At 36.2% G+C, this 19,874-nt stretch overlaps 1 protein-coding gene across 5 annotated transcripts in view; it reads right to left on the reverse strand.

Annotated features, from left to right (window-relative positions):
• MCTP1 (multiple C2 and transmembrane domain containing 1) overlaps positions 1-19,874 on the reverse strand; it is a 594,727-nt gene that overhangs the window by 59,575 nt on the left and 515,278 nt on the right. For all 5 annotated transcript variants that reach the window (XM_025387620.1, XM_025387618.1, XM_025387616.1 and 2 more), the window contains one exon: positions 14,459-14,512. In XM_025387620.1, the coding sequence (XP_025243405.1) occupies positions 14,459-14,512 (54 nt within the window). The remainder of the gene's footprint in view (positions 1-14,458; positions 14,513-19,874) is intronic.

Raw genomic sequence — 19,874 nt, forward strand, 5'->3', positions numbered from 1 at the left:
TTAGGTAAGGAAGGGTAGCACTGTGAACTTAGAAAAAAGTATTTTAAAACTTTCTGAGACTTTGATTACTGCTATACAAAATTCATGTTTTATGTCAAATTATACTATTAAGACATCGATTTACACAGAGGGATATGAAATAAGATGCTGTATTTATCAGCCTAGATTAAGTTATGTTGCAGTCACAAAGACCCCCAAAATCATAGAGCCTTATAATCAAGATTTGTTTTTTTTTTTTTGTTTACACTAGATGTCTATATGGGTTGGTTCCATGTCACCTTCATTCCAGGACTCAGGCTAAAGGAGTAGCTTCTCTGTGGATAGTGCCAGCCTTGTTGCAGAAGCAAAAGAGAGATGGCAGAGCCAAGGATGACTCTTAAACCTTTTGCTTGGATGTGGCCTGTGTCACCCAAAGCAAGTCACATGGACAAGTCTGTTATCAGTATGCAGGGATGTATATCCATAATGCAGTCTGCCACAGATGCCATCAAAGGTAAAAAGGCAGGTGACATTGTCACTATGTTAACAACTCTATAATAGTTACACATTGATAAGAACCTAATTGATAAGAGCCCACCCTGCTAACATGACTATAATCCATGCATCCTTGTTTATTATGAATCTAGATTAAGTTGGAAATTTTCAACGAAAAAACAATAGTACCACCAAAAGAAAGTCATTTCACCTATAAAGACACATATAGACTGAAAGTGAAGGGATGAAAAAAGATATTCCACACGAATAGAAACTAAGATTGAGCTGGAGTAGCTATACTTACATCTGATAAAACAGACTTTAAGTCAAAAACTGTAAAAGGAGACAAAGAAGGTCATTATATAATGATAAAGGGATCAATTCAGCAAGATCAACAACTATAATTATATATGCACATAACACTGTAGTACCAAGACTAATAAAATATTAGATCTAAAAGAGATAGAGACTCCAACACAAAAATAATTGGGGACTTCAATAGCCTACTGTCAGCACTGGATAGATGACCTGGACCCCCACCCCCAACACAAAAAAAATCAAACAGACATTGGATTTAAACTAACTTTAGACCAAATGGACCTAACAGACCTTTATAGAACATTTAATCCAACAGCTGCAGAATACACATTCTTCTCATCAGCACATGGGACATTCTTCATGATAGACCATATGTTAGGCCACAAAAAAACTCTCAACAAATTTCAAAAGATTTGAAACCATATGAAGTATCTTCTCAGGCCACAATGAAATAAAACTAGAAATCAATAAGAAGAGGACTTTGGGAACTGTATAAATATACGGAAATGAAACAACATGCCCCTAAACAACCATTGGGTCAATGAAGTCATTAAAAAGAAAATAAAAGATTTCTTATAACAGATAAAAACAGAAACACAACATGCCAAAACCTATGGAATACAGCAAAAGCAGTGCTAACAGGGACATTTATAGAAATAAATGCCAATATCCAAAAAGTAGAAAGATTTCAAATAACTAATTTAATGATGTACCTCAAGGAACTAGAACAGCAAAAACAAACCAAACCCAAAATTAGTAGAAGGAAAGAAGTAATAAAGATCAGAGCAGAACTAAACAAAATAGACTGAGTGTGGTGGCTCACGCCTGTAATCTCAGCATTTTGGGAGGGCGAGGTGGGTGGATCACCTGAAGTCAGGAGTTTGAGACCAGCCTGGCTAACATGGTGAAACCATGTCTCTACTAAAAAATACAAAAATTAGCCAGGTGTGGTGGCGTGTGCCTGTAATCCTACTACTCAGGAAGCTGAAGCAGAAGAATCACTTGAACGCAAGGAGGTGGAAGTTGCTGTGAGCTGAGATCACACTACTGTACTCCAGCCTGGGCAACAAGAGGGAAACTCCATCTCAAAAAAGAAGATAAAAGAACGAAACAAAATAGAGACTAAAAAATTACAAAGGATAAACAAAATAAAACACGTTTTTTTTTTTGAAAAGATAAAATCAAGTCAACAAGACTAGCCGAGGGGGAAAAAAAAAGACTCAAATAAATCAGAATTGAAAAAAGACATTATAATCGATACCACAGAAATACAAAGGATTATTAGAAACTACTATAGACAAGTATATACTAACAAATTAGAAAACCTAGAAGAGGCCTGGTGCGGTGGGGCTCACGCTTATAATCCCAGCACTTTGAGAGACCGAGGAGGGCAGATCGCCTGAGGTCAGGAGTTCAAGATCAGCCCGGCCAACATGGCAAAATCCCATTTGTAATAAAAGTACAAAAAAATTAGCTGGGCTTGGTGGCAGGCATCTGTAATCCCAGCAATTCAGGAAGCTGAGACAGGATAATCGCTTGAACTCAGGAGGTGGTTGCAGTGAGATGAGATCATGCTGCTGCACTCTAGCATGGGCGAGAAGAGCAAAACTCCATCTCAAAAAAAAAAAAAAAGGCAAACCTAGAGGAAAATTCCTGGATACATACAACCTACCAAGATTGAACCCAGAAGAAATAGAAAACCTGAATAGGCCAATGAGAAATAGTGAGATAGAGTCAGTAATAAAATGTCTCCAAACAAAGAAGACCCCAAACTGGATGGCTTTACTGGTTAATTATGGCAATTTATGAATAACAATTCTTTCAAACTGTTTCAAACAATTAAAGAGGATGGAATTCTTCCTAACTCATTCTATGAGGCCACCATTACCCAGATACCCAAACCAGACAAGGACACAACAAAAAAACAAAATTACATGCCAATATCCCTGATGAACATAGATGCAAAAATCCTCAACAAAAATACTGGCCAAGTAAATCCAACAGTACATCAAAAAGATAATACACCATGATCAAGTCGGATTTATCTGAGAGATGCAAGGATTGTTCAACATAGGCAAATCAATAAATGTGATACATCACATTAACAGAATGGACAAAATCATATCATAATCTCAATAGACACAGAACAAGCATTTGATAAAATTCAACATCCCTTTATGATACAAACTCTCAACAAATTAGGTGTGGAAGCAACATATCTCATGGTAATAAAGGCTCTATATGGCAAACCCACAGCTAATACATGGAATGGAGAAAACCTGAAAGCCTTTCCTCTAAGAACTGGAACAAGACAATGATGCCCCTGTTCACCACTCTTTTTCAACATAGTACTGAAAGTCCTAGCTAGAGCAATCATGCAAGAGAAAGAAAGAAAAGGCATCCAAATTGGAAAAAAAAAAGGAAGTCAAATTATCCCTCTTTGCAGATGACATGATCTTATATATAGAAAAACCTAAAGACACCACAAAAAACCGCTTAGAAGATAAACAAATTCAATATAATTGTAGGATGCAAAATCAACATACAAAAATCAGTAGCATTTTTATACACCAGTAATGAACTAGCTGAAATAGAAATCAAGACAGCAATTCCATTTACACTAGCTACAAAAAAAAAAAAAAAAAACACAGAAAAAAATTTAACAAAGAATTTAAAGAACACTACCAAGAAAAAAAAAAAAAAAATACCTAGGAATAAATTTAACCAAGGATGTAAAGGACCTCTACAAGGAAAACTAAAAAATATAAATGAAAGAAATTGAAGAGGACACAAATGGAAAGGGATCCCATGCCCATGGATTGGAAGAATATTGTTAAAATGACTATACTACACAAAGCAGTCTACAGATTCAATGCAATCTCTATCAAAATACCAATAACATTCTTCTGAGAAATAGAAAAAACAATCCTAAAATTTGTATGGAACTATAAAAGACCCTAATAGCCAAAGCAATCCAGTGCAAAAAGAACACAGCTGAAGACATCACAATCCTTGACTTCAAAATACGCTATAAAGCTTTAATAACAAAAGCAATACAGTATTGGTATTAAAACAGACACATCAACTAACAAGCCGAATAGAGAGCCCAGAAATATATCCACATTTGTACAGCCTACTGATTTTCAACAAAGGTATGAAGAGCATAAATTGGGGAAAGGACACACTTCAATAAATGGGGGTGGGAAAACTGGATATCCATATGCAGAAGAATAAAATTAGACTCCTATATCTCACCATATACAAAAATCAACTCAAAATGGATTAAAGACTTAAATGTTAAGATGTAAAACTATAAAACTACTAGAAGAAAACATAGGAGAAATACATCAGGATATTGGTCTAGGCAAAGTTCTATGGCTAATACTTCAAAAGCACAGGCAGCAGAAACAAAAATTGACAAACAGGACTGTATTAAACTAAACAGCTTCTGCACGGCAAAGGAAACAATAAGAATGAAGAAACAGCTGTCTTTTGCAACTATTTATCCAACAAGAGACTCATAATCAGAATATACAAATAAATAACTAAAAAAAAACCCAAATAATTAAAAAGTGGGCTAAGGATATGAATAGACATTTCTCAAAAGAAGACATACAAATAGCCGACAGACATATGAAAAAAATTGCTCAATATCACTAATTACTGGAGAAATGCAAACAAAACTGCAATGAAATATCATTCCACCCAGTTAACATGGTCATTATCAAAAAGACAAAAAATAATGGATGTAGTCAAAGATGCAGAAAAAAGGGAACTCTTATGCATAATTGGTGGGAATGTGAATTAGTAGAGCCATTATGGAAATCAATGTGGAGATTTCTCAAAAAACTTAAAATAGAACTAGCATATGACCCAGCAATCCCATTACTGAATGTTTACCCAAAGGAAAGGAAATCAGTATATTAAAGGGATTTCTGAATCCCCATATACATTGGAGAACTATTCACAATAGACAGGATAATAGGATCAATCCAAGTATCCATCAACATTTTAATGAATAAAGCAAATGTGGTACATATACCCAATGGAATGCTATTTGGCCATAAAAAGCAATGTGGGTGGGACTTGAGGTCCTTATGTTAAATGAAATAAGCCAGACACAGAAAGAAAAATATCACATATTCTCGCTCATCTGTGGGAGCTAAAAATTTTGATCTCATGGAAGTAAAGAGTAGAATAATAGTAACTAGAGGCTGGGAAGAGGGTGGGGTGAAGAGAGATTGGTTAATGGAAACAAACATACAGTTAGAAGGACTAAGTCCTAGTGTTCAATAGCACAGTAGGGTGACTATAGTTAAGAATTTATATTTCAAAATAACTAGAAGATTGGAAATATTCAACACTCAAAGAAGTGATAATTTTTAAGATGATATATATCTCAAATACCCTGATTTGATCATACATTAAAATATCACTTATAATCCATAAATAGGTATAATTATTATATATCAATAAAAAATTGAAAAAAAAACAGTAGCCCCATGAGGTTTTCATACCTATTAGCTTTATATTAATTGTGGAATATGACAGAACACAAAAATTATAGAACTCTTGTGTGGCAAGATTCTAACCAATAGAAGCATAGAACCAATAAAATTGAAGGAATACCTCAGACTGCCTATTCTGAAAATTTATTAGATTTCGTGGATCTTTTTCTTTATATAAAAACAGGTTGATTTTTAAACTCTGGGACTTACTTGATTTTGGATTTGCCCCAAGAAAAAAAAAGACTTGTATTGAAACTTTTAAAATAAATGAACTGTATCACCAAGAAAGATAACTCAGATGCCACTGGATATAGTTCAGTGAAGCCACACATTTCTTGAAGTTGTGCCCTCACTGACATCAAATGATGTCAACTCTACAGATTTTCTGACATTTCTTTAATATTTACCTTTTTGTATATAACTTAATGAAAGTAGGTACCTCTATTTGTGTAGCCAACTCCTGTTGGCAAGTTCTTAAAATCAAAGAATTCCTACTTCGTGAATTTCTTTTAGAATCTGCAGAGTCAATGTCTTTAAAATGGTGAAGAATTTCTTTGCCAAACAAAGTTTCAGGCGGAATAAAAATCTTGGCACCCTGGGTTCAGATGGAGCATCTGTGATGCTTGGCAACACATCTGGTTCTGCTGCTTTGGTGAAGAAACATGCTTCTCATCTCAACATGCAGTGGTGTCAGCCGTGTCAACGACTCTGCCAGCGATCCTGAAAAAATCGTGTCTATTTCTACGAATGTTGTCAACCTCCCGAGAGCCAGGGCTGACACACTGCTATTTCGAGAGTTTTTGTCAAGAAAGGGGAATAGAAGAGGAAATTCACTGCTGCAATACAGAAGTTAACTAGCTTTCCAGAGGACTTGTCTTGAAACATTTGATTGACTTTCAAATGAAAGTTCTTTTTTGAGGAAAAGAAAATCCAACTATCAGAATAACCCAACAGGAAAGAGTCCATTCATAGTTTGCTTTCCTTGATGGACATTCTTACCAAATTATCTATGTAAATCTTTTCATTTAAATTATTTTAGCCCAACTGCCACTCTGGAGGGAATGTCAGAGACAGATATCTACCTAAACATTCTAAGACTGGAGAAGTGCTTCTGCAAAGTGGAACAAGGTGTAACAAAGCTTGACAGGTAGAAACCCACCACCAGCTGGAATCACTAGATAACTCTTTGAAAGCTAATTCTGTTTCCAATGACTTTAACATAGAGGCATGAGTACATAATTATTTTTTTAAAATGTGATGAAGCATTAATGATGCAGAGTTTTCAAAAGATTATCGCAACACAATATGAATTCGACAAGGATTTTGGAGAACTCCAGGATTCCTCACTGTGCATAATCCTCATCTAATAAAGCCACTGCAGCTCCCATTTTGTTACTGTTTTCTTTTGCCAAGTCTGTTTCTAGCACTTATTGCCATAAAACTGAAAAGTCATAGTCAAATGGATATCAAAGATAACAAGCCCATTGCTGCATCAAAACTACTCCATAATATCACAATCAAGTCAAACACCACCCTTCTTGTAGAAGCTTGCTTTGGAATTGAATGAAACATTATTTTTTCCTTGTAAAATTTGTATTTATCTCAGGTGTTTGAGGAAACAGGCATTAAGTTCAAGAGAACAGTGGTGAGGGCAACAAAGATGACTTTATAAAGATACTTTATAGTCTCTGTAAAATAATTCAATTTCCATGGCAAAAAAAAAAAAAAAAAGCACATGAAAAAGTTTGTTTGTGTATATGTGTGTGTGTGTGTGTGTGTGTGTGTGTTTTGTGTCCTCTCCTGGGGAGAAAGTATAAATCTTCAGATTCTCAGAGTCTGTGATTTAAATAAGACTTAAATTCACTGTCCTTTCAGGGGCAAAACATTTTAAGGAATGAAATAAATGTTGAGAAGCAGTAAAATTCTTCATCTGAAAAATGAAGTAAACCATAAATTGCTTCTCTATTCACCAATTAATATAGACTTCTAAACCAGAAAGTATACAACTGCATTACAAATGGGCAATAACCCACTCTCATTATTGAACAAACTTCTAAAATCAAAATTAAGAAATTTGGATAAAAGTATTTGCTTTGTTAGATACTGTTTTCAGTTTTCATATTATATGAAAAAATGTGTAGCTGTATTTACATAGACCAGTGGGATGAAGTTAATAAGGACAAAGGAGGAACTCAGATCTAGTGCTCTGAAATACAGTATTGTTTGGAGAAGTATAGGAAATGCAGGTGGCAGTTACCTGTATTAGTTTCCTATTGCTGCTGTAACGTGTTACTGTAAACCTAGGTGCTTAGAAATCACAAATGATAGGTCAGAAGTCTGAAATGAGTCTCACTGGGCTAAAAGTCAAGATGTGGACAGGGCTGCATTTCTTGTTCAAGGCTCTAGGGGAGAATCCTTTTCCTTGCCATTTCTAGCTTCTAGAGACATTTTCTTGGCTTCCCCCTTCCTCCATCTTCAAAGCCAGCAACAGCAGTTCCCACCCCCTACCAGTTAGTTTGTGTTTCACTGATACTGTGCACCCTGTACTTTTTCCCAGTGGTTACCAGCTGTTCATTCTTGGTTATTTTTTGGTCTTTAGGTCCTTCTCATACTTGATGAGCCTGCGGGGTTCAGGTACATGCTTTCTTGGGCTGCAGATCTAACAGCTTGTACTTCTTGCCCTTATAGAACATCCTGTGGTTCTCTGAGCCTGGTTAATGACAGTGAGAACAACGGGGGTGGATTGAGGACCCTGTACCACCTGTCACACTGTCAATGTGCAGCTGGGAGAGCTCTACCTTTAGGTGGTCCAGCTGTCTCAGAAGCTCTTCCTTCTTGCCATGAAGGTCCTGAGGCTTGATCTTGGCCATGGCTTCACATGCAGCTGCCAGCTGCCATCTGCTCTGATGGCCTCTCCACTTGCGATTACATTAGGCCCAATCAGACAAACCAGGACAATCTCCCTATTTTAAAGTAGGATGATTAGCACCCTTCATCCTATCTGCTGCCTTAATTCCTCTTTGTCATGTAACATGACATCTCTACAGGTTCCAGGGATTAAGTCATGGGCATTTTTGATGTTATTCTGCCTACTACGCACTCCCTTAGTTGAAACTGTAGGAAAGGATTGGATGTGTAGGAAAATAGTGAAGAGAAGCAGAAACCTAGAGATCCTAGAAATAAACAGTCTCTAGCTGGGGTGAAAGGTATATTCCCTTACTGAATTACCCTAAAGACTTAAAGATCATGTCTGAGTTAACTTGCATCTGTACTTTGACAATCCCCCTTCTCCCAGAGAACCTAGTCATAAGGTAGGGTAAGGATGCCAAATTTGGGCTCATAAAAGTTGAGTGTTAGGTCTGGCTCTTCCACTTGTCTATATCTTTTAGCAATTCACTTAAGTTTGGCTGAACCACAGTCTCCTCATTTTAAATTAAGGGGGCGGTTGAACTAGATTATTTCTTGGGTACCCTCCAGTTGTACTGTTGCTATGATTCTAGATGACGTAGATAGTGTTTCTGCAGACTCAAGGTGAGTGGACTATCAGCTCAATGGGTGTTTAAGCACCAATAGGTTCCCAAAGGAGAAATGTATCCTTCCCTGATTTTTAATCTTATTATTTGCTCTTCTCCCTTGCCTGTCCAACCATCCCTCACCCCAGATCAGAATAGATAAGCAAATGGGATATATTATACTGTAACTGTAAAATATACCTCAGTTTATACCCCTGGTATGAAATGTTCCTATAATCTTTGAAAGAATATGATTTGGGAGGCTAGTTTTCCTAATTTGTTTACTGTAGCATAGGTAGGTTCCAGTCTTGCAATAAATACATCCAAGGAACACAAGGATTGTTCTTGCTCTAGAGCATGGGTGGGTCTATGTGGTTTTGATAGGCAGAATTCTAAGATAGCTGCCAAGATTCATACCTTCCAGTAGATATATCATGATAGTCTCCCTCCCCTTGAATGTGGGAGTGGGTTTTGTAATATGATGGTGTATTAGTCTGTTCTCATGCTGCTAATAAAGACATATCCAAGACTGGGTAATTTATAAAGGAAAGAGGTTTAATTGACTCACAATTCCACATGGCTGGGGAGGACTCATAATCATGGCGTAAGGCAAGAAGGAGTAAAGTCACATCTTACATGGTGGCAGGCAAGAGCAAGTGTGTGCAGGGGAACACCCCCTTATAAACTATCAGATCTCATGAGACTTATTCACTATCATGAGAACAGCACAGGAAAGATCCACCCCATGACTCAATTACCTTCCACCAGGTCCCTCCCATGACACATGAGAAATATGGGAGCTACAATTCAAGACATTATTTGTGTAGGGACACAGCCAAATCATATCAGATGAAATATGTGGTCCCGTGACCAGGTTACGTTCTATGGCACAATTGCCTTTAAGAAAAACAGATTATCTTTGATGGGCCTGGCCTAATCAGGTGAGGCCTTAAAAGGAACTTGTCTCTTCCTGAAGAGATTTGAAGTATGGAGAGACTCAACCCAACAGATTCTCCATTGATAGATTTAAAGATGGAGGAAGCCATGGAAAATGGCAACTAGTATCAGATAGCCACCAAAAAAACAAGGACCTCAGTCCTCCAATTATAAAAAACTGAATTCTATCAATACCCTGAATGAGTTTGGACATGAATTCTTCTCCAAAGCCTTCAGGTGAGAACTCAGTCTGACTGATACCTTGAACATGACACCCTGAGCAGAGAACCCAACTGAGCTGTGCTGGACTTCTGATCTACTGAACCGAGAGCTAAAAAGTGAGTGTTGTTTTGAGCCTCTTACATGGGTGGCAATTTGTTATGCAGCAATAGCAAACAAATAAATGAAAACAATGCTATTCCAGTTAAATGTGGCTTGAAAATTTTAAAAGGAAGTGTTTTCCTTGTGCCTCCTTTCTTCTTGCCTTTCTCCAAAGCCTTAATCTTTTTCCCCACTGTGCCGTTATTTCATTGAATATAACTAGAAAATGCCATTTTGTTGGATTAAAATCTTCTCTCATATCACATCACATATCATTCCCCTAACCCCTCATAGTTCATTTGAGATGCCAGAGATGCCCAAATCTTGGGTATGTTATATACATGTTTTAGGGCTGGAGAATCGAACCAGAAAACACAGAGTTCAAGAATTAAAGAAAAGAATCTGTTTATTTTGAACTAACTCAGGTATGTTTTATTTGTTACATTTAGTTCTCTTGAAACACAGTAACCTTGACATAATGGCTGAAGAAAAAGAAGCAATGTAAGCATAAATGGCTGAATATTTTAATATCTTTTATCAATAAACATTACTAGAATGCCATGCATTTGAATCCATGCTTTTTCTGAGGAAAACTGCATTTTATCTTCTGCTTCCTGATATCGCAGCTGGATCTTATTACAAGGGTAGGATACACCATGGGAAGCATGCCTAAACTTTTTAAACTACAAAAGGAAAGCTGATCTTCATTAATTAGATGTCTAGATTATACAGACTGACCACTGTATTATTATCTATAACATGGTGAAAAACACTATTATATGGCTTGTTGATAGCTCCACCTAGGTAATTTAGCTAAGCCTTATTTGCTAAGATATTCTATTAACCACAAAGGCAGGATTTGGTGTCAGGTCAAAAAATCAGATCAAACTGTGACTTTGTGGTTGATGGTTCAGAGAATGCTGTACAACAAAGGGGATTGAGAACGCAGTATGATGTCTAACATTTAATTGAGGAAAAATGTCATCTCCAGCACGGCTTAACAGAGTGCTACTACATAATGCAGATAAGTGAAAATATTAACAAGTCAATGATTCATTACGAAGACTCACCATGTAAAACCCGTATTCTCTGCCTTTGTGAAAACCATGGAATTGGATTAAAAGAGAAGCCACCTAATTTTAGATTTAAGCAAATGTGAGCAATGGGTTTGAGAATGAAGGGTAAGTCTGTGGATCACAAACCCTCACCTGAATAATGATTAGCTCTTTTAATAAGAAACAACATTATATATATATTTTAAAGCTGTAATCTGGAAGAACTTCAAAATCTGGGAATCCAGGTAAATCATGATTTAGCTTTTACCAACTTTAACCAAAGTCTTCCCTGGTGCTACAGTCAGTACGAAAGAAAAGCTATTACAAAGCTATTATGTTAATTACAATTTTGTCTGCTTCAGCTTCATATACCTGTGTCTTTGTCATGTATATAATTATGCAAAGGGAAAACACCCTCAGCTCAAATGAAATAAAAGATTTCAGTTTATGCCCACACGGACCTTGTCAAGTAGCCAATGACTTGCCCTTTCATTGTGAATGACTAATATCAATGCTGGCTCTAAAGAAAGACACTTTTCATAATCGCCCAACAATCTGCTAAGTGAAAACATGTGGATAGGCTTAGGGACAGCCTGCCAGGGGTCTTGGTGGAATGGAAAACAGGTGCTCTCATTCTGTGCCATGTAATACCCCATTTACCCCCAAGTCCAAAGGTTATAGGACTAATAGCTGCCTTGTGGTAATCAGGGAAAGCCAAGACACTGGCCCTGGTGAAACATCTGGGACATATTTTACATACTTCCAACATATGCTTCAGGTTCAATTAAAGTGAGGCTTTGGCACATTTATTAATCTTTTTTACTTTTATCCTATAAGAGGACCCACTGACCTGACCCTACTATTATACCATATGAGAAAACAGAAATAATGAGAGCTAGAGGTCAGTACCTGCTCGTATGGCAAAGAACACATTTGTTTTCTCATGAAATTCCATTACCCATGACTCTATACACAAACTTTAAATAAAGGAACCAACGAATTTTTCAAAGTAGGAAATTACCCTTCTTCCACTCAGACGCACTGATAGCCAAGACTTAACATTTACCGCTGTGAGACCCAGTCGAGATGGAAGATGGAACCTTGCAGGATCCTTTCATATTTCCATTTCTTATAGGAAAAACGATATTTCAAGACGTCCACAAGATTCTTCCCTCTATTATTCAAGCACTTAAAAGTCTATTGTAAATTATTACATTTGAGATTTTATTCAGATATGATTTTTATGCTATCAATTGCATTATGAGTAAAAAAGAAAAACCTCCTTTATCGCTCGGATAAAAGGGTTGGATTTATGAAAATCAGCTCACAATCCTTTCACATGGAAAACACACTGCTTGTCGGCATCCTGTACAGAAGAATACAGTTGAATTCACACTGTAATTTAAGCACTCACTTTCAATCAACTTTGGTAACTAGATCTGAAAATGTGTTAGAAGCAGGGTGTCAATTTCAGACTACCAAATACTAGATTACAATAGATGTTACTCCAGAGATTTGGTGTTGTTTCCCCCGGGCATGTTCCACTTGACATCTATGTTTTGGTGAGCTGGTTAACCAGGTGTGTCTACTTCCCATACTTAACATCTTCTCCATTAAAAATGCCCATAAAAAGGGGAGAGATTAGAAGTACAGAACATCAACAAACTGACTAAAAACATAGGTTGACTTCAAGCAGGGACATTAAGTACTAGACTTCACTAAGGGTTTCCATTTATTAACATTTCTGGGGAAACGCCTGCTGCTGGGATGGATCTTTATGGTGGCTTTAATAATAAAGCAGCAACAAGCAAGAGAAAATGGCCATAAATGGATGGCAGCTCAGTGTTTATCAGCAGAGAAATGATGATTCAGAGCTGGCATGTTGAGTTAAAATACAAGCACTCTACAGCTCTACAACTGACCTTAGCAATAAATCATATCATTTACTGCCAGAAGTGTATGCTCATGTTATTTAACATTAAAAACAAGCACATATGTGTTTTTGCAGGAAGGAGATTTTGTTAGTTTATGTTTGATGATGTTGCTAATGACTAAATGATGTACAGAAGAAAAATTTCACATAAAAACTCTGTCGATTTAAAAATGTTTGAAATAGTGTTAGAAGGGAGAAAGTGTGTGTGTGTGTGTGTGTGTGTGTGTGTGTGTGTGTGTGTCTGTTTTCCTTCAAGCATTGAATATTAGGAAAAAAATCATGTGGAGAGTTAACGAATCACTGAATTTTTTGACATTTCTCATGCATGCTTCCAACACACAAATTATTTTATTTTTGGAGACATGGCCTTCAGTGGCACACAAATTCTTACATTGGGATATAACTGTACATCTTTACTGGAATCAAAGGTCAAGGGCATAAATTAAAATATACTGTTTTCCTCCTTTCTTCAAAAAAAAAAAAAAAAATTCACTGCTTTACCACAACATAAATCAGATTCTGGTGAAGGTCAAAAATCTGGTTTTACATGCCAAACAATGTGGAAATCACGAACGATTTTTTGTCCTCTGCCTCTCGATCTCAACCTAGGACTTTTTAGATTTTAGGTCTGGAAATGCCCAGAGATGATGATGTAGCAGCATCACTATCCTCCTTGCCATAGAAAATGGTAGTTCCAACCCCAGCCACTGCTGCAGTGGTGCAAGATCATTCTAATTCCTACCTCTTGTTGTCCCCTCTCCCTAGGGGACAACCAATCCAAGCAGTCCCAGAAACTGGCTGTTATTTACTGTGGTCACCATCCCCAAATCAACCAGCGATTGAATATAAGCCTCTCTGAATGGGCTTTCCTGATGGAGAAACCACGTGGCCATTCCAAACCTCAGCAAGGGCAATGAGCACTGGGGTTATTTAAATGTCCTCTGGAGCACTCTGAACATTCATGTCCTTTTGCTGAGCAATTGTTCAAAAATTACAGATGACAATATCCATGTTCAACTCATGCAGGCTATGTTTTCACTCCCCTGTTCCCCCAAAGCATGGCTCGATTTGTAATACTCAAGATAGGACAAATTTTTGCCCTTCAACAACAGTCGTCACTGCTGTTATCTTCATGAGAGCTATCAAGTTCCAGACAAGCTGAATTATTTTTTTTTTGTTCCTGGCAGAAAAATATTTGACCCAGCTCTGGACAAAAGCGAAGAGGATTTATAGCCTTCTCTCCCTCTTTGCAACATGCAGTGGCATTGTTAGGATGATAAACAGCACTGTCCAATTTTCTGGACTCAAACACTTCAACTCCTTTTTTAACTGTCTGTGAAAACAGTGTCATGTCTACATTTCCCCATCCCCAGGTACCCAAGTGCTGGGAAAGATAATTACCTTGTCATCTTTGTCATCTTCTTCTTCCTCGTCCTCTAGCATGTCCTCCACTACCTGCAGACAGAAACAGAAGTCATTTTCTGTGCTCTTAAAGGAGAGAATTTTGTTCTGTCATTTTGAACCTTTTGGAAATGAAAACTTTATTAACATTTGAAACGGGCACACTGAGAAGGGATATTCAACCTAGAGATAGTGATTAGGAAAACGCTCTGCCTTTCATTGATTAAAACCAGGGAACCGAATCCCAGTTAGGGGAACTGGATTCATGTGAAATGTTTTGTGACAACCTCAAGAATTTGAAATATGCATAAGGTAAACCAACATTAATTTGCAGGATGCTTTAAATCAGGAAATTTCCCTTCTACCGATTCTGCTGTCTGTATTAATCAGGTACTTGAAATTTAGAACTAGATAACTAGGCATGAAACAGCTCTGCTATTTCTAATTTACTTTTCACCAAATTCTACAATTAAAAAACCATGTCTGTTAATTGATTCATGCTGGTGGTCTATGGCATAAAACTAACAATATATTTTTATGGCTCAAATTTTAATTCTTATGTATAAATGTCAAGTCTTGCCTCTCTTACTTTTTGATTTTGTGGATTACCCAAAACTCTCATTTTAATTCTCTGTGATTTTACACAAGATTATGAGAATGCATATTATAAAATGAAAATTAAAATATATAATTACATGTGTATAGTGTGTGTATAACCCACGTAGTTGGATATGCATATATGTATTTTTAAATAGCTATTTAGCCTACCTCAGCAGAACGGAATAGTCATTTTGGATTTCCCAAATAACTTCCCTTTGCCTTGATCAACATATAACCATTCAGAATGAGACTTCACTCCATTTCAGGCTTTTTAAAATGGTTTTCCGCACTTCACAAACATACACATATGCATGCCACAGAAACCTACAGTTTAAAAAACCTTGGGAGAAGTGTCGTTATTCAAGTAAGACCCAACTTATTGTGTTTATATTTGATATGGTTTTTAAATTCCTTTTTTTTTTCCTGATCCTGTATCTCTGAATAGACTCAACAGAAGCATGGTTAACAAATACTTTAAAACTTTTCTCCCAAAGCTCATAACTTTAGAGGACAGAGACACCTAGCCCTCCTTTCCTGTGTGTGTGTGTGTTTTTTAATACCAACAGGAATATTCTATGGGTGAACACTTTAATAACCAAGACTGTATTATGAAAAGAGTTCCATAAACTGAGATAACATATCAGAACTCTTATTCCCAATAATTTTTCTCAAATATTCTAAAAGCATTAACTGATTTAAAAGCATAACACAAACACAAACCTCCAGGTCTCATGAACGAATATATAATGAAAGCATCTGACAACCTGTGAGACTGTTCCTAATTTAATGTCGTGCTTTCAATCTTCTGTTAATTGGTAGAATTTTGAGGTCTTTCATTTGGACCTTCAGCATTTCAAACGAATCACAGTAGTGCAATATGCAGTTTTGCATATCTGATGAGAGCTTACACTTACTTCGGAGACATATAAAGCAATGAAGCATCAACAAGAAAGATGGACTCTTGACAGTCTCTCTAACTATATCCAGCTACTCCATAGCATTCATCATAAACCCCTTTGTCCAAGGCACATAGTGCTAGGTAATGTGGGAATACACAGATAACCCACAAAACTTCCTCTTTACTCCTACCAGCCCTCAAATGGCTTATAATCCAGTGAAACTTAAACAGGGTTGATCAGATAAGCTTTCATGTTAACCTTTCATTTCCTTACATTTAAAGTATTCGCATCACAAATACACACACAATAGTGACAGTATATAGTTGAAGTGATATATGCCAGGCTATTCAAATTGGGCTATTTGTGAGGGGTTTAAGATGGAAAAGAAGCTACATTGGTACATTGTGTTGCTTCAGAAGAATTCACCTAACCCTTGTAAGATTTTCTGAAATGATGATTATTTCGTACCTCTGATAAAATTATCTTTTAGATTTAAATGAAGCAATTTTTTTTTTTTTTTTTTGCTGAAATTACCCATGCAGATTCATATCAAATACATCAAGGAAAATGAGATGAACACTATACTTTTACTGCTGCTGTGAATAAACTCATTATTATAGCTACTTATAATTAAGAATGTATAATATGCCTCTTCTCTGCAGTACTTACTATCACATTTCAGGTGCTATGAAGGCAGAATGGTGGTGGGCTGTGCCTAGCAGATTGTCAGGTACATAATAGGTGTTCACAAAATATTTGTTGATTGAGTGAATAGTGAATGTATCATCTATTCTTCGTATCATTTAACACACTTTGGGTAAAGTGCCTATCATGTATCTCACAGAACTGACTTAGTTCACCTGGAAGGACTTATACCTAATCAGTGATGCAGATTTATAAAAGCAAATGTTCAAAATGCTTTCAAACATTTGCCTTAGAACCCATGAATATTTAACCATTAAGGTTGGAGAATCTCCACTATCTTCAAATTAATTTTCAAAAATTCAAGATAAGATTAAGCCATAAACAAGCCAGTAGCTTAATTTACACATTTTACAAATCAGCTGTGGATCTTCTGTTCAAGTATGACTCAAAGAGGTCTACAGAATCAGGCTCTTCATTTGCAAAACCCAAACTGTTCTTACCCTGCACAAGTGGGTAATTGGCTACGCACAATTGCTCCACAAATGTGCAGCCAGAACCACCCAATACAACCATTTGCTTTTACATTTGGCAGAGAAGTGTTGTGTTAGTGAGAGGCCTTTTTGCTGTGTTTTAGCGCTCTAGTGAGGGCCCTTCCCCTCCTCCAGTGCATTTTTAAAGTTACATCATAAACATCTACAAGTGAGGATTTATAATACAGATGGTTTCCTATTGATGCCTTTAAGCTGCTTCAGAACATATCCCACCGTTACATTTTGCTCAGGTGAAGCTGAAGGTGCCTTAGAAAATGGAGATGATAATAGCACCTATCTCACAGTGTTAAGGATCCAATGAGATAATGCATAAAAGTGCTTAATACAGTTCCTGTATCAAAGGAAGTACTCAAAAATGTTAGCTATTAATAAAAATAAAATAGCATCAAGTTAATATTTTAAACATTAATTTTTGGAAATTAAATATTTTTTGCTGGACAAAATATTCTGTGCTCTTAATGACACACAAAATTCTGATTCATGTTTTCACTGACTGTAAGAAACACATAGAGGGGTACAGGTAGAAGTGTGGATAAAGATTCCAAATTAAAATGATGATGCTTTCACAACTAATTTTCAGGCTTTAATGGTCCAGTGAAACGGATGACTTTGAGGACAAGAGTGTCTCAGAAGCTGAGCTGTGCTTTAAGACAAGAGCTCTAGCCAAATGCAATGAACATCGAAACTGCAAACTGAGCTTTTAAAAACAAACTGTATATATCACTGAAGTGCATTTAATGACTGCACAAAATTGCAACCCTTCCCAGAGAAATCAAATAACACCTGCTATTTAGGATGAGAGTGCTGGAGTTGAACACTTAACTGAGGAAAACAAAAGAAAGGAGTCCTGGTATCAAATTCTAGCTCTTTCCTCTTCAAATAAAACCAAATAAGCACTACATCGTTTTGTTTTCAAGTATACAAAGTCCAGTTGCCCAAACACTTGTCAGCAATAATTTAACTAACAACATATACTATACGCAGGATTTCCTTGAAGGGGAAAAAATGAAGAGTGACGAAAAATCATGTAGTAGAAAAGATACATTTACAAAGTTCAGTTTTTTCTCTTTTTTCTTAAGGGGAATCTCAGATCGGCTCTAGAATTCTCTTTCCAAATTATGCTTTCTGATACCTTGCTTGAAAGCAAGTAGTATTAATCAAACAAAGGAAGGGCACTAGGGAAATCAGAAAGATGTAATGCAAGCAGTTAAAAGTGACATGACCTTCTGTAATGTCGCTCGTCACAGACTTATATGCCACACACTCGAGGAAGGTCTTGAAAGAAACTGATTCTTGGTACTATTCCTTGAATGTAATACTAATAAAGATGACATTTAAAAAAACACACAGACAACCCCAAATGCAGCATGCCAGATACATTGCAGCCAGAGAATAAATAGATAACATTATTTTAAAAGCATATTTCTTTCTTCATATTCAATATTTGCTGAACATTTGCCGTTAACATAAAATGTAATATGTGGCTATACATTTAAAAAATACATTTCCAAAGTTAAACAAAGTGGTATCTATAGACCATATATTTTGTGGTTTTAGAGGAGCTCTTGTACTATTACAAGACTTTTAATTGTAATCCAACACAAAACACTTCATGATTTGCAAGGAAAATATTATTTGACTGGAAATGTTAATAGTGATGTTGATAATCTGAATAAAAACGTGACATGTTTGGTATTATTGTACTAGAACAAAAATGTATAAGGGAGGTGACCAGAAGGATGCAGTAACAAAAAGACCAATGAGGAAAGGATGAGGGAAAGTGGGTTCAGGTAAACTTCATTATTAAAATCATTATGGGACAGTGACTACTAATTATTGCTTTTTAACACCAATTTAAGGTGAATGTTTAAAACTAATATGACAAGAGGGGGTTAAAAGGCCCATGAATTATTTTTTAAACACTTCATATTATAATTTTTCCACGAGTAAATTATTCCACTTATTTAAATCCCTTCGAACAAAAAGGAACCAAAAAAATCTTGGTTATGTTAACCTTGGAAGGACTGAGTACTCTGCAACCAAACCTTTCAAAAGCCAGTGCTGATACAAACCAGTTTCTTTTGTGTGTTTGCTTCTTTTCCTTGGAATTAAATGGATGTTTTACTATGTTCAAAATGAATAGTTGCACAACTCAAATTGCTTTACTCAAATATGGTCTATAAAAATGCAACACATTTACACATTTAAAGAAGAAATCGCTGCTGTCCAGATGTGCAACCATGTTAAAATATTAAAGAAAACTGACACAAAAGAAAGAAGTTTCATATTTAGTTTCATATTCATAGACGATCCAAACTTGTACAGATGCTTATATTTGGATACATTACAAACTAAATGCCTATTTCTACCCTAGAGATATGGAAGAATTTGGGGAGAGTAGTATTCTTCAGCATGGTCTGGAGTTCATTTATATCATTGTGTGTGTGCATAAACCATGCAGAACATGCATTTGTGTGCCAATGGATTTATTACACATGTAAGTATGATATGAAATGGTGGAATGTCTATTGATGGAGAAGATGCATATAATCACTCAAATGATTTCAAATCACTTGAAAGTACCAAAGGTCAGGTTGAAGACTTTTATGGTAAGATCTTTATAGGTGTGCTAGTGCAGACATTTTTACAACAGGACACCTTCTCACAAGATTTTTGAGAAGAAACAAACTTTTGCAAAATGGTATAATTAAACTGTATACA

This window comes from Theropithecus gelada, chromosome 6 (assembly GCF_003255815.1).
Source record: "Theropithecus gelada isolate Dixy chromosome 6, Tgel_1.0, whole genome shotgun sequence".
Classification (NCBI taxonomy): domain Eukaryota; kingdom Metazoa; phylum Chordata; class Mammalia; order Primates; family Cercopithecidae; genus Theropithecus; species Theropithecus gelada.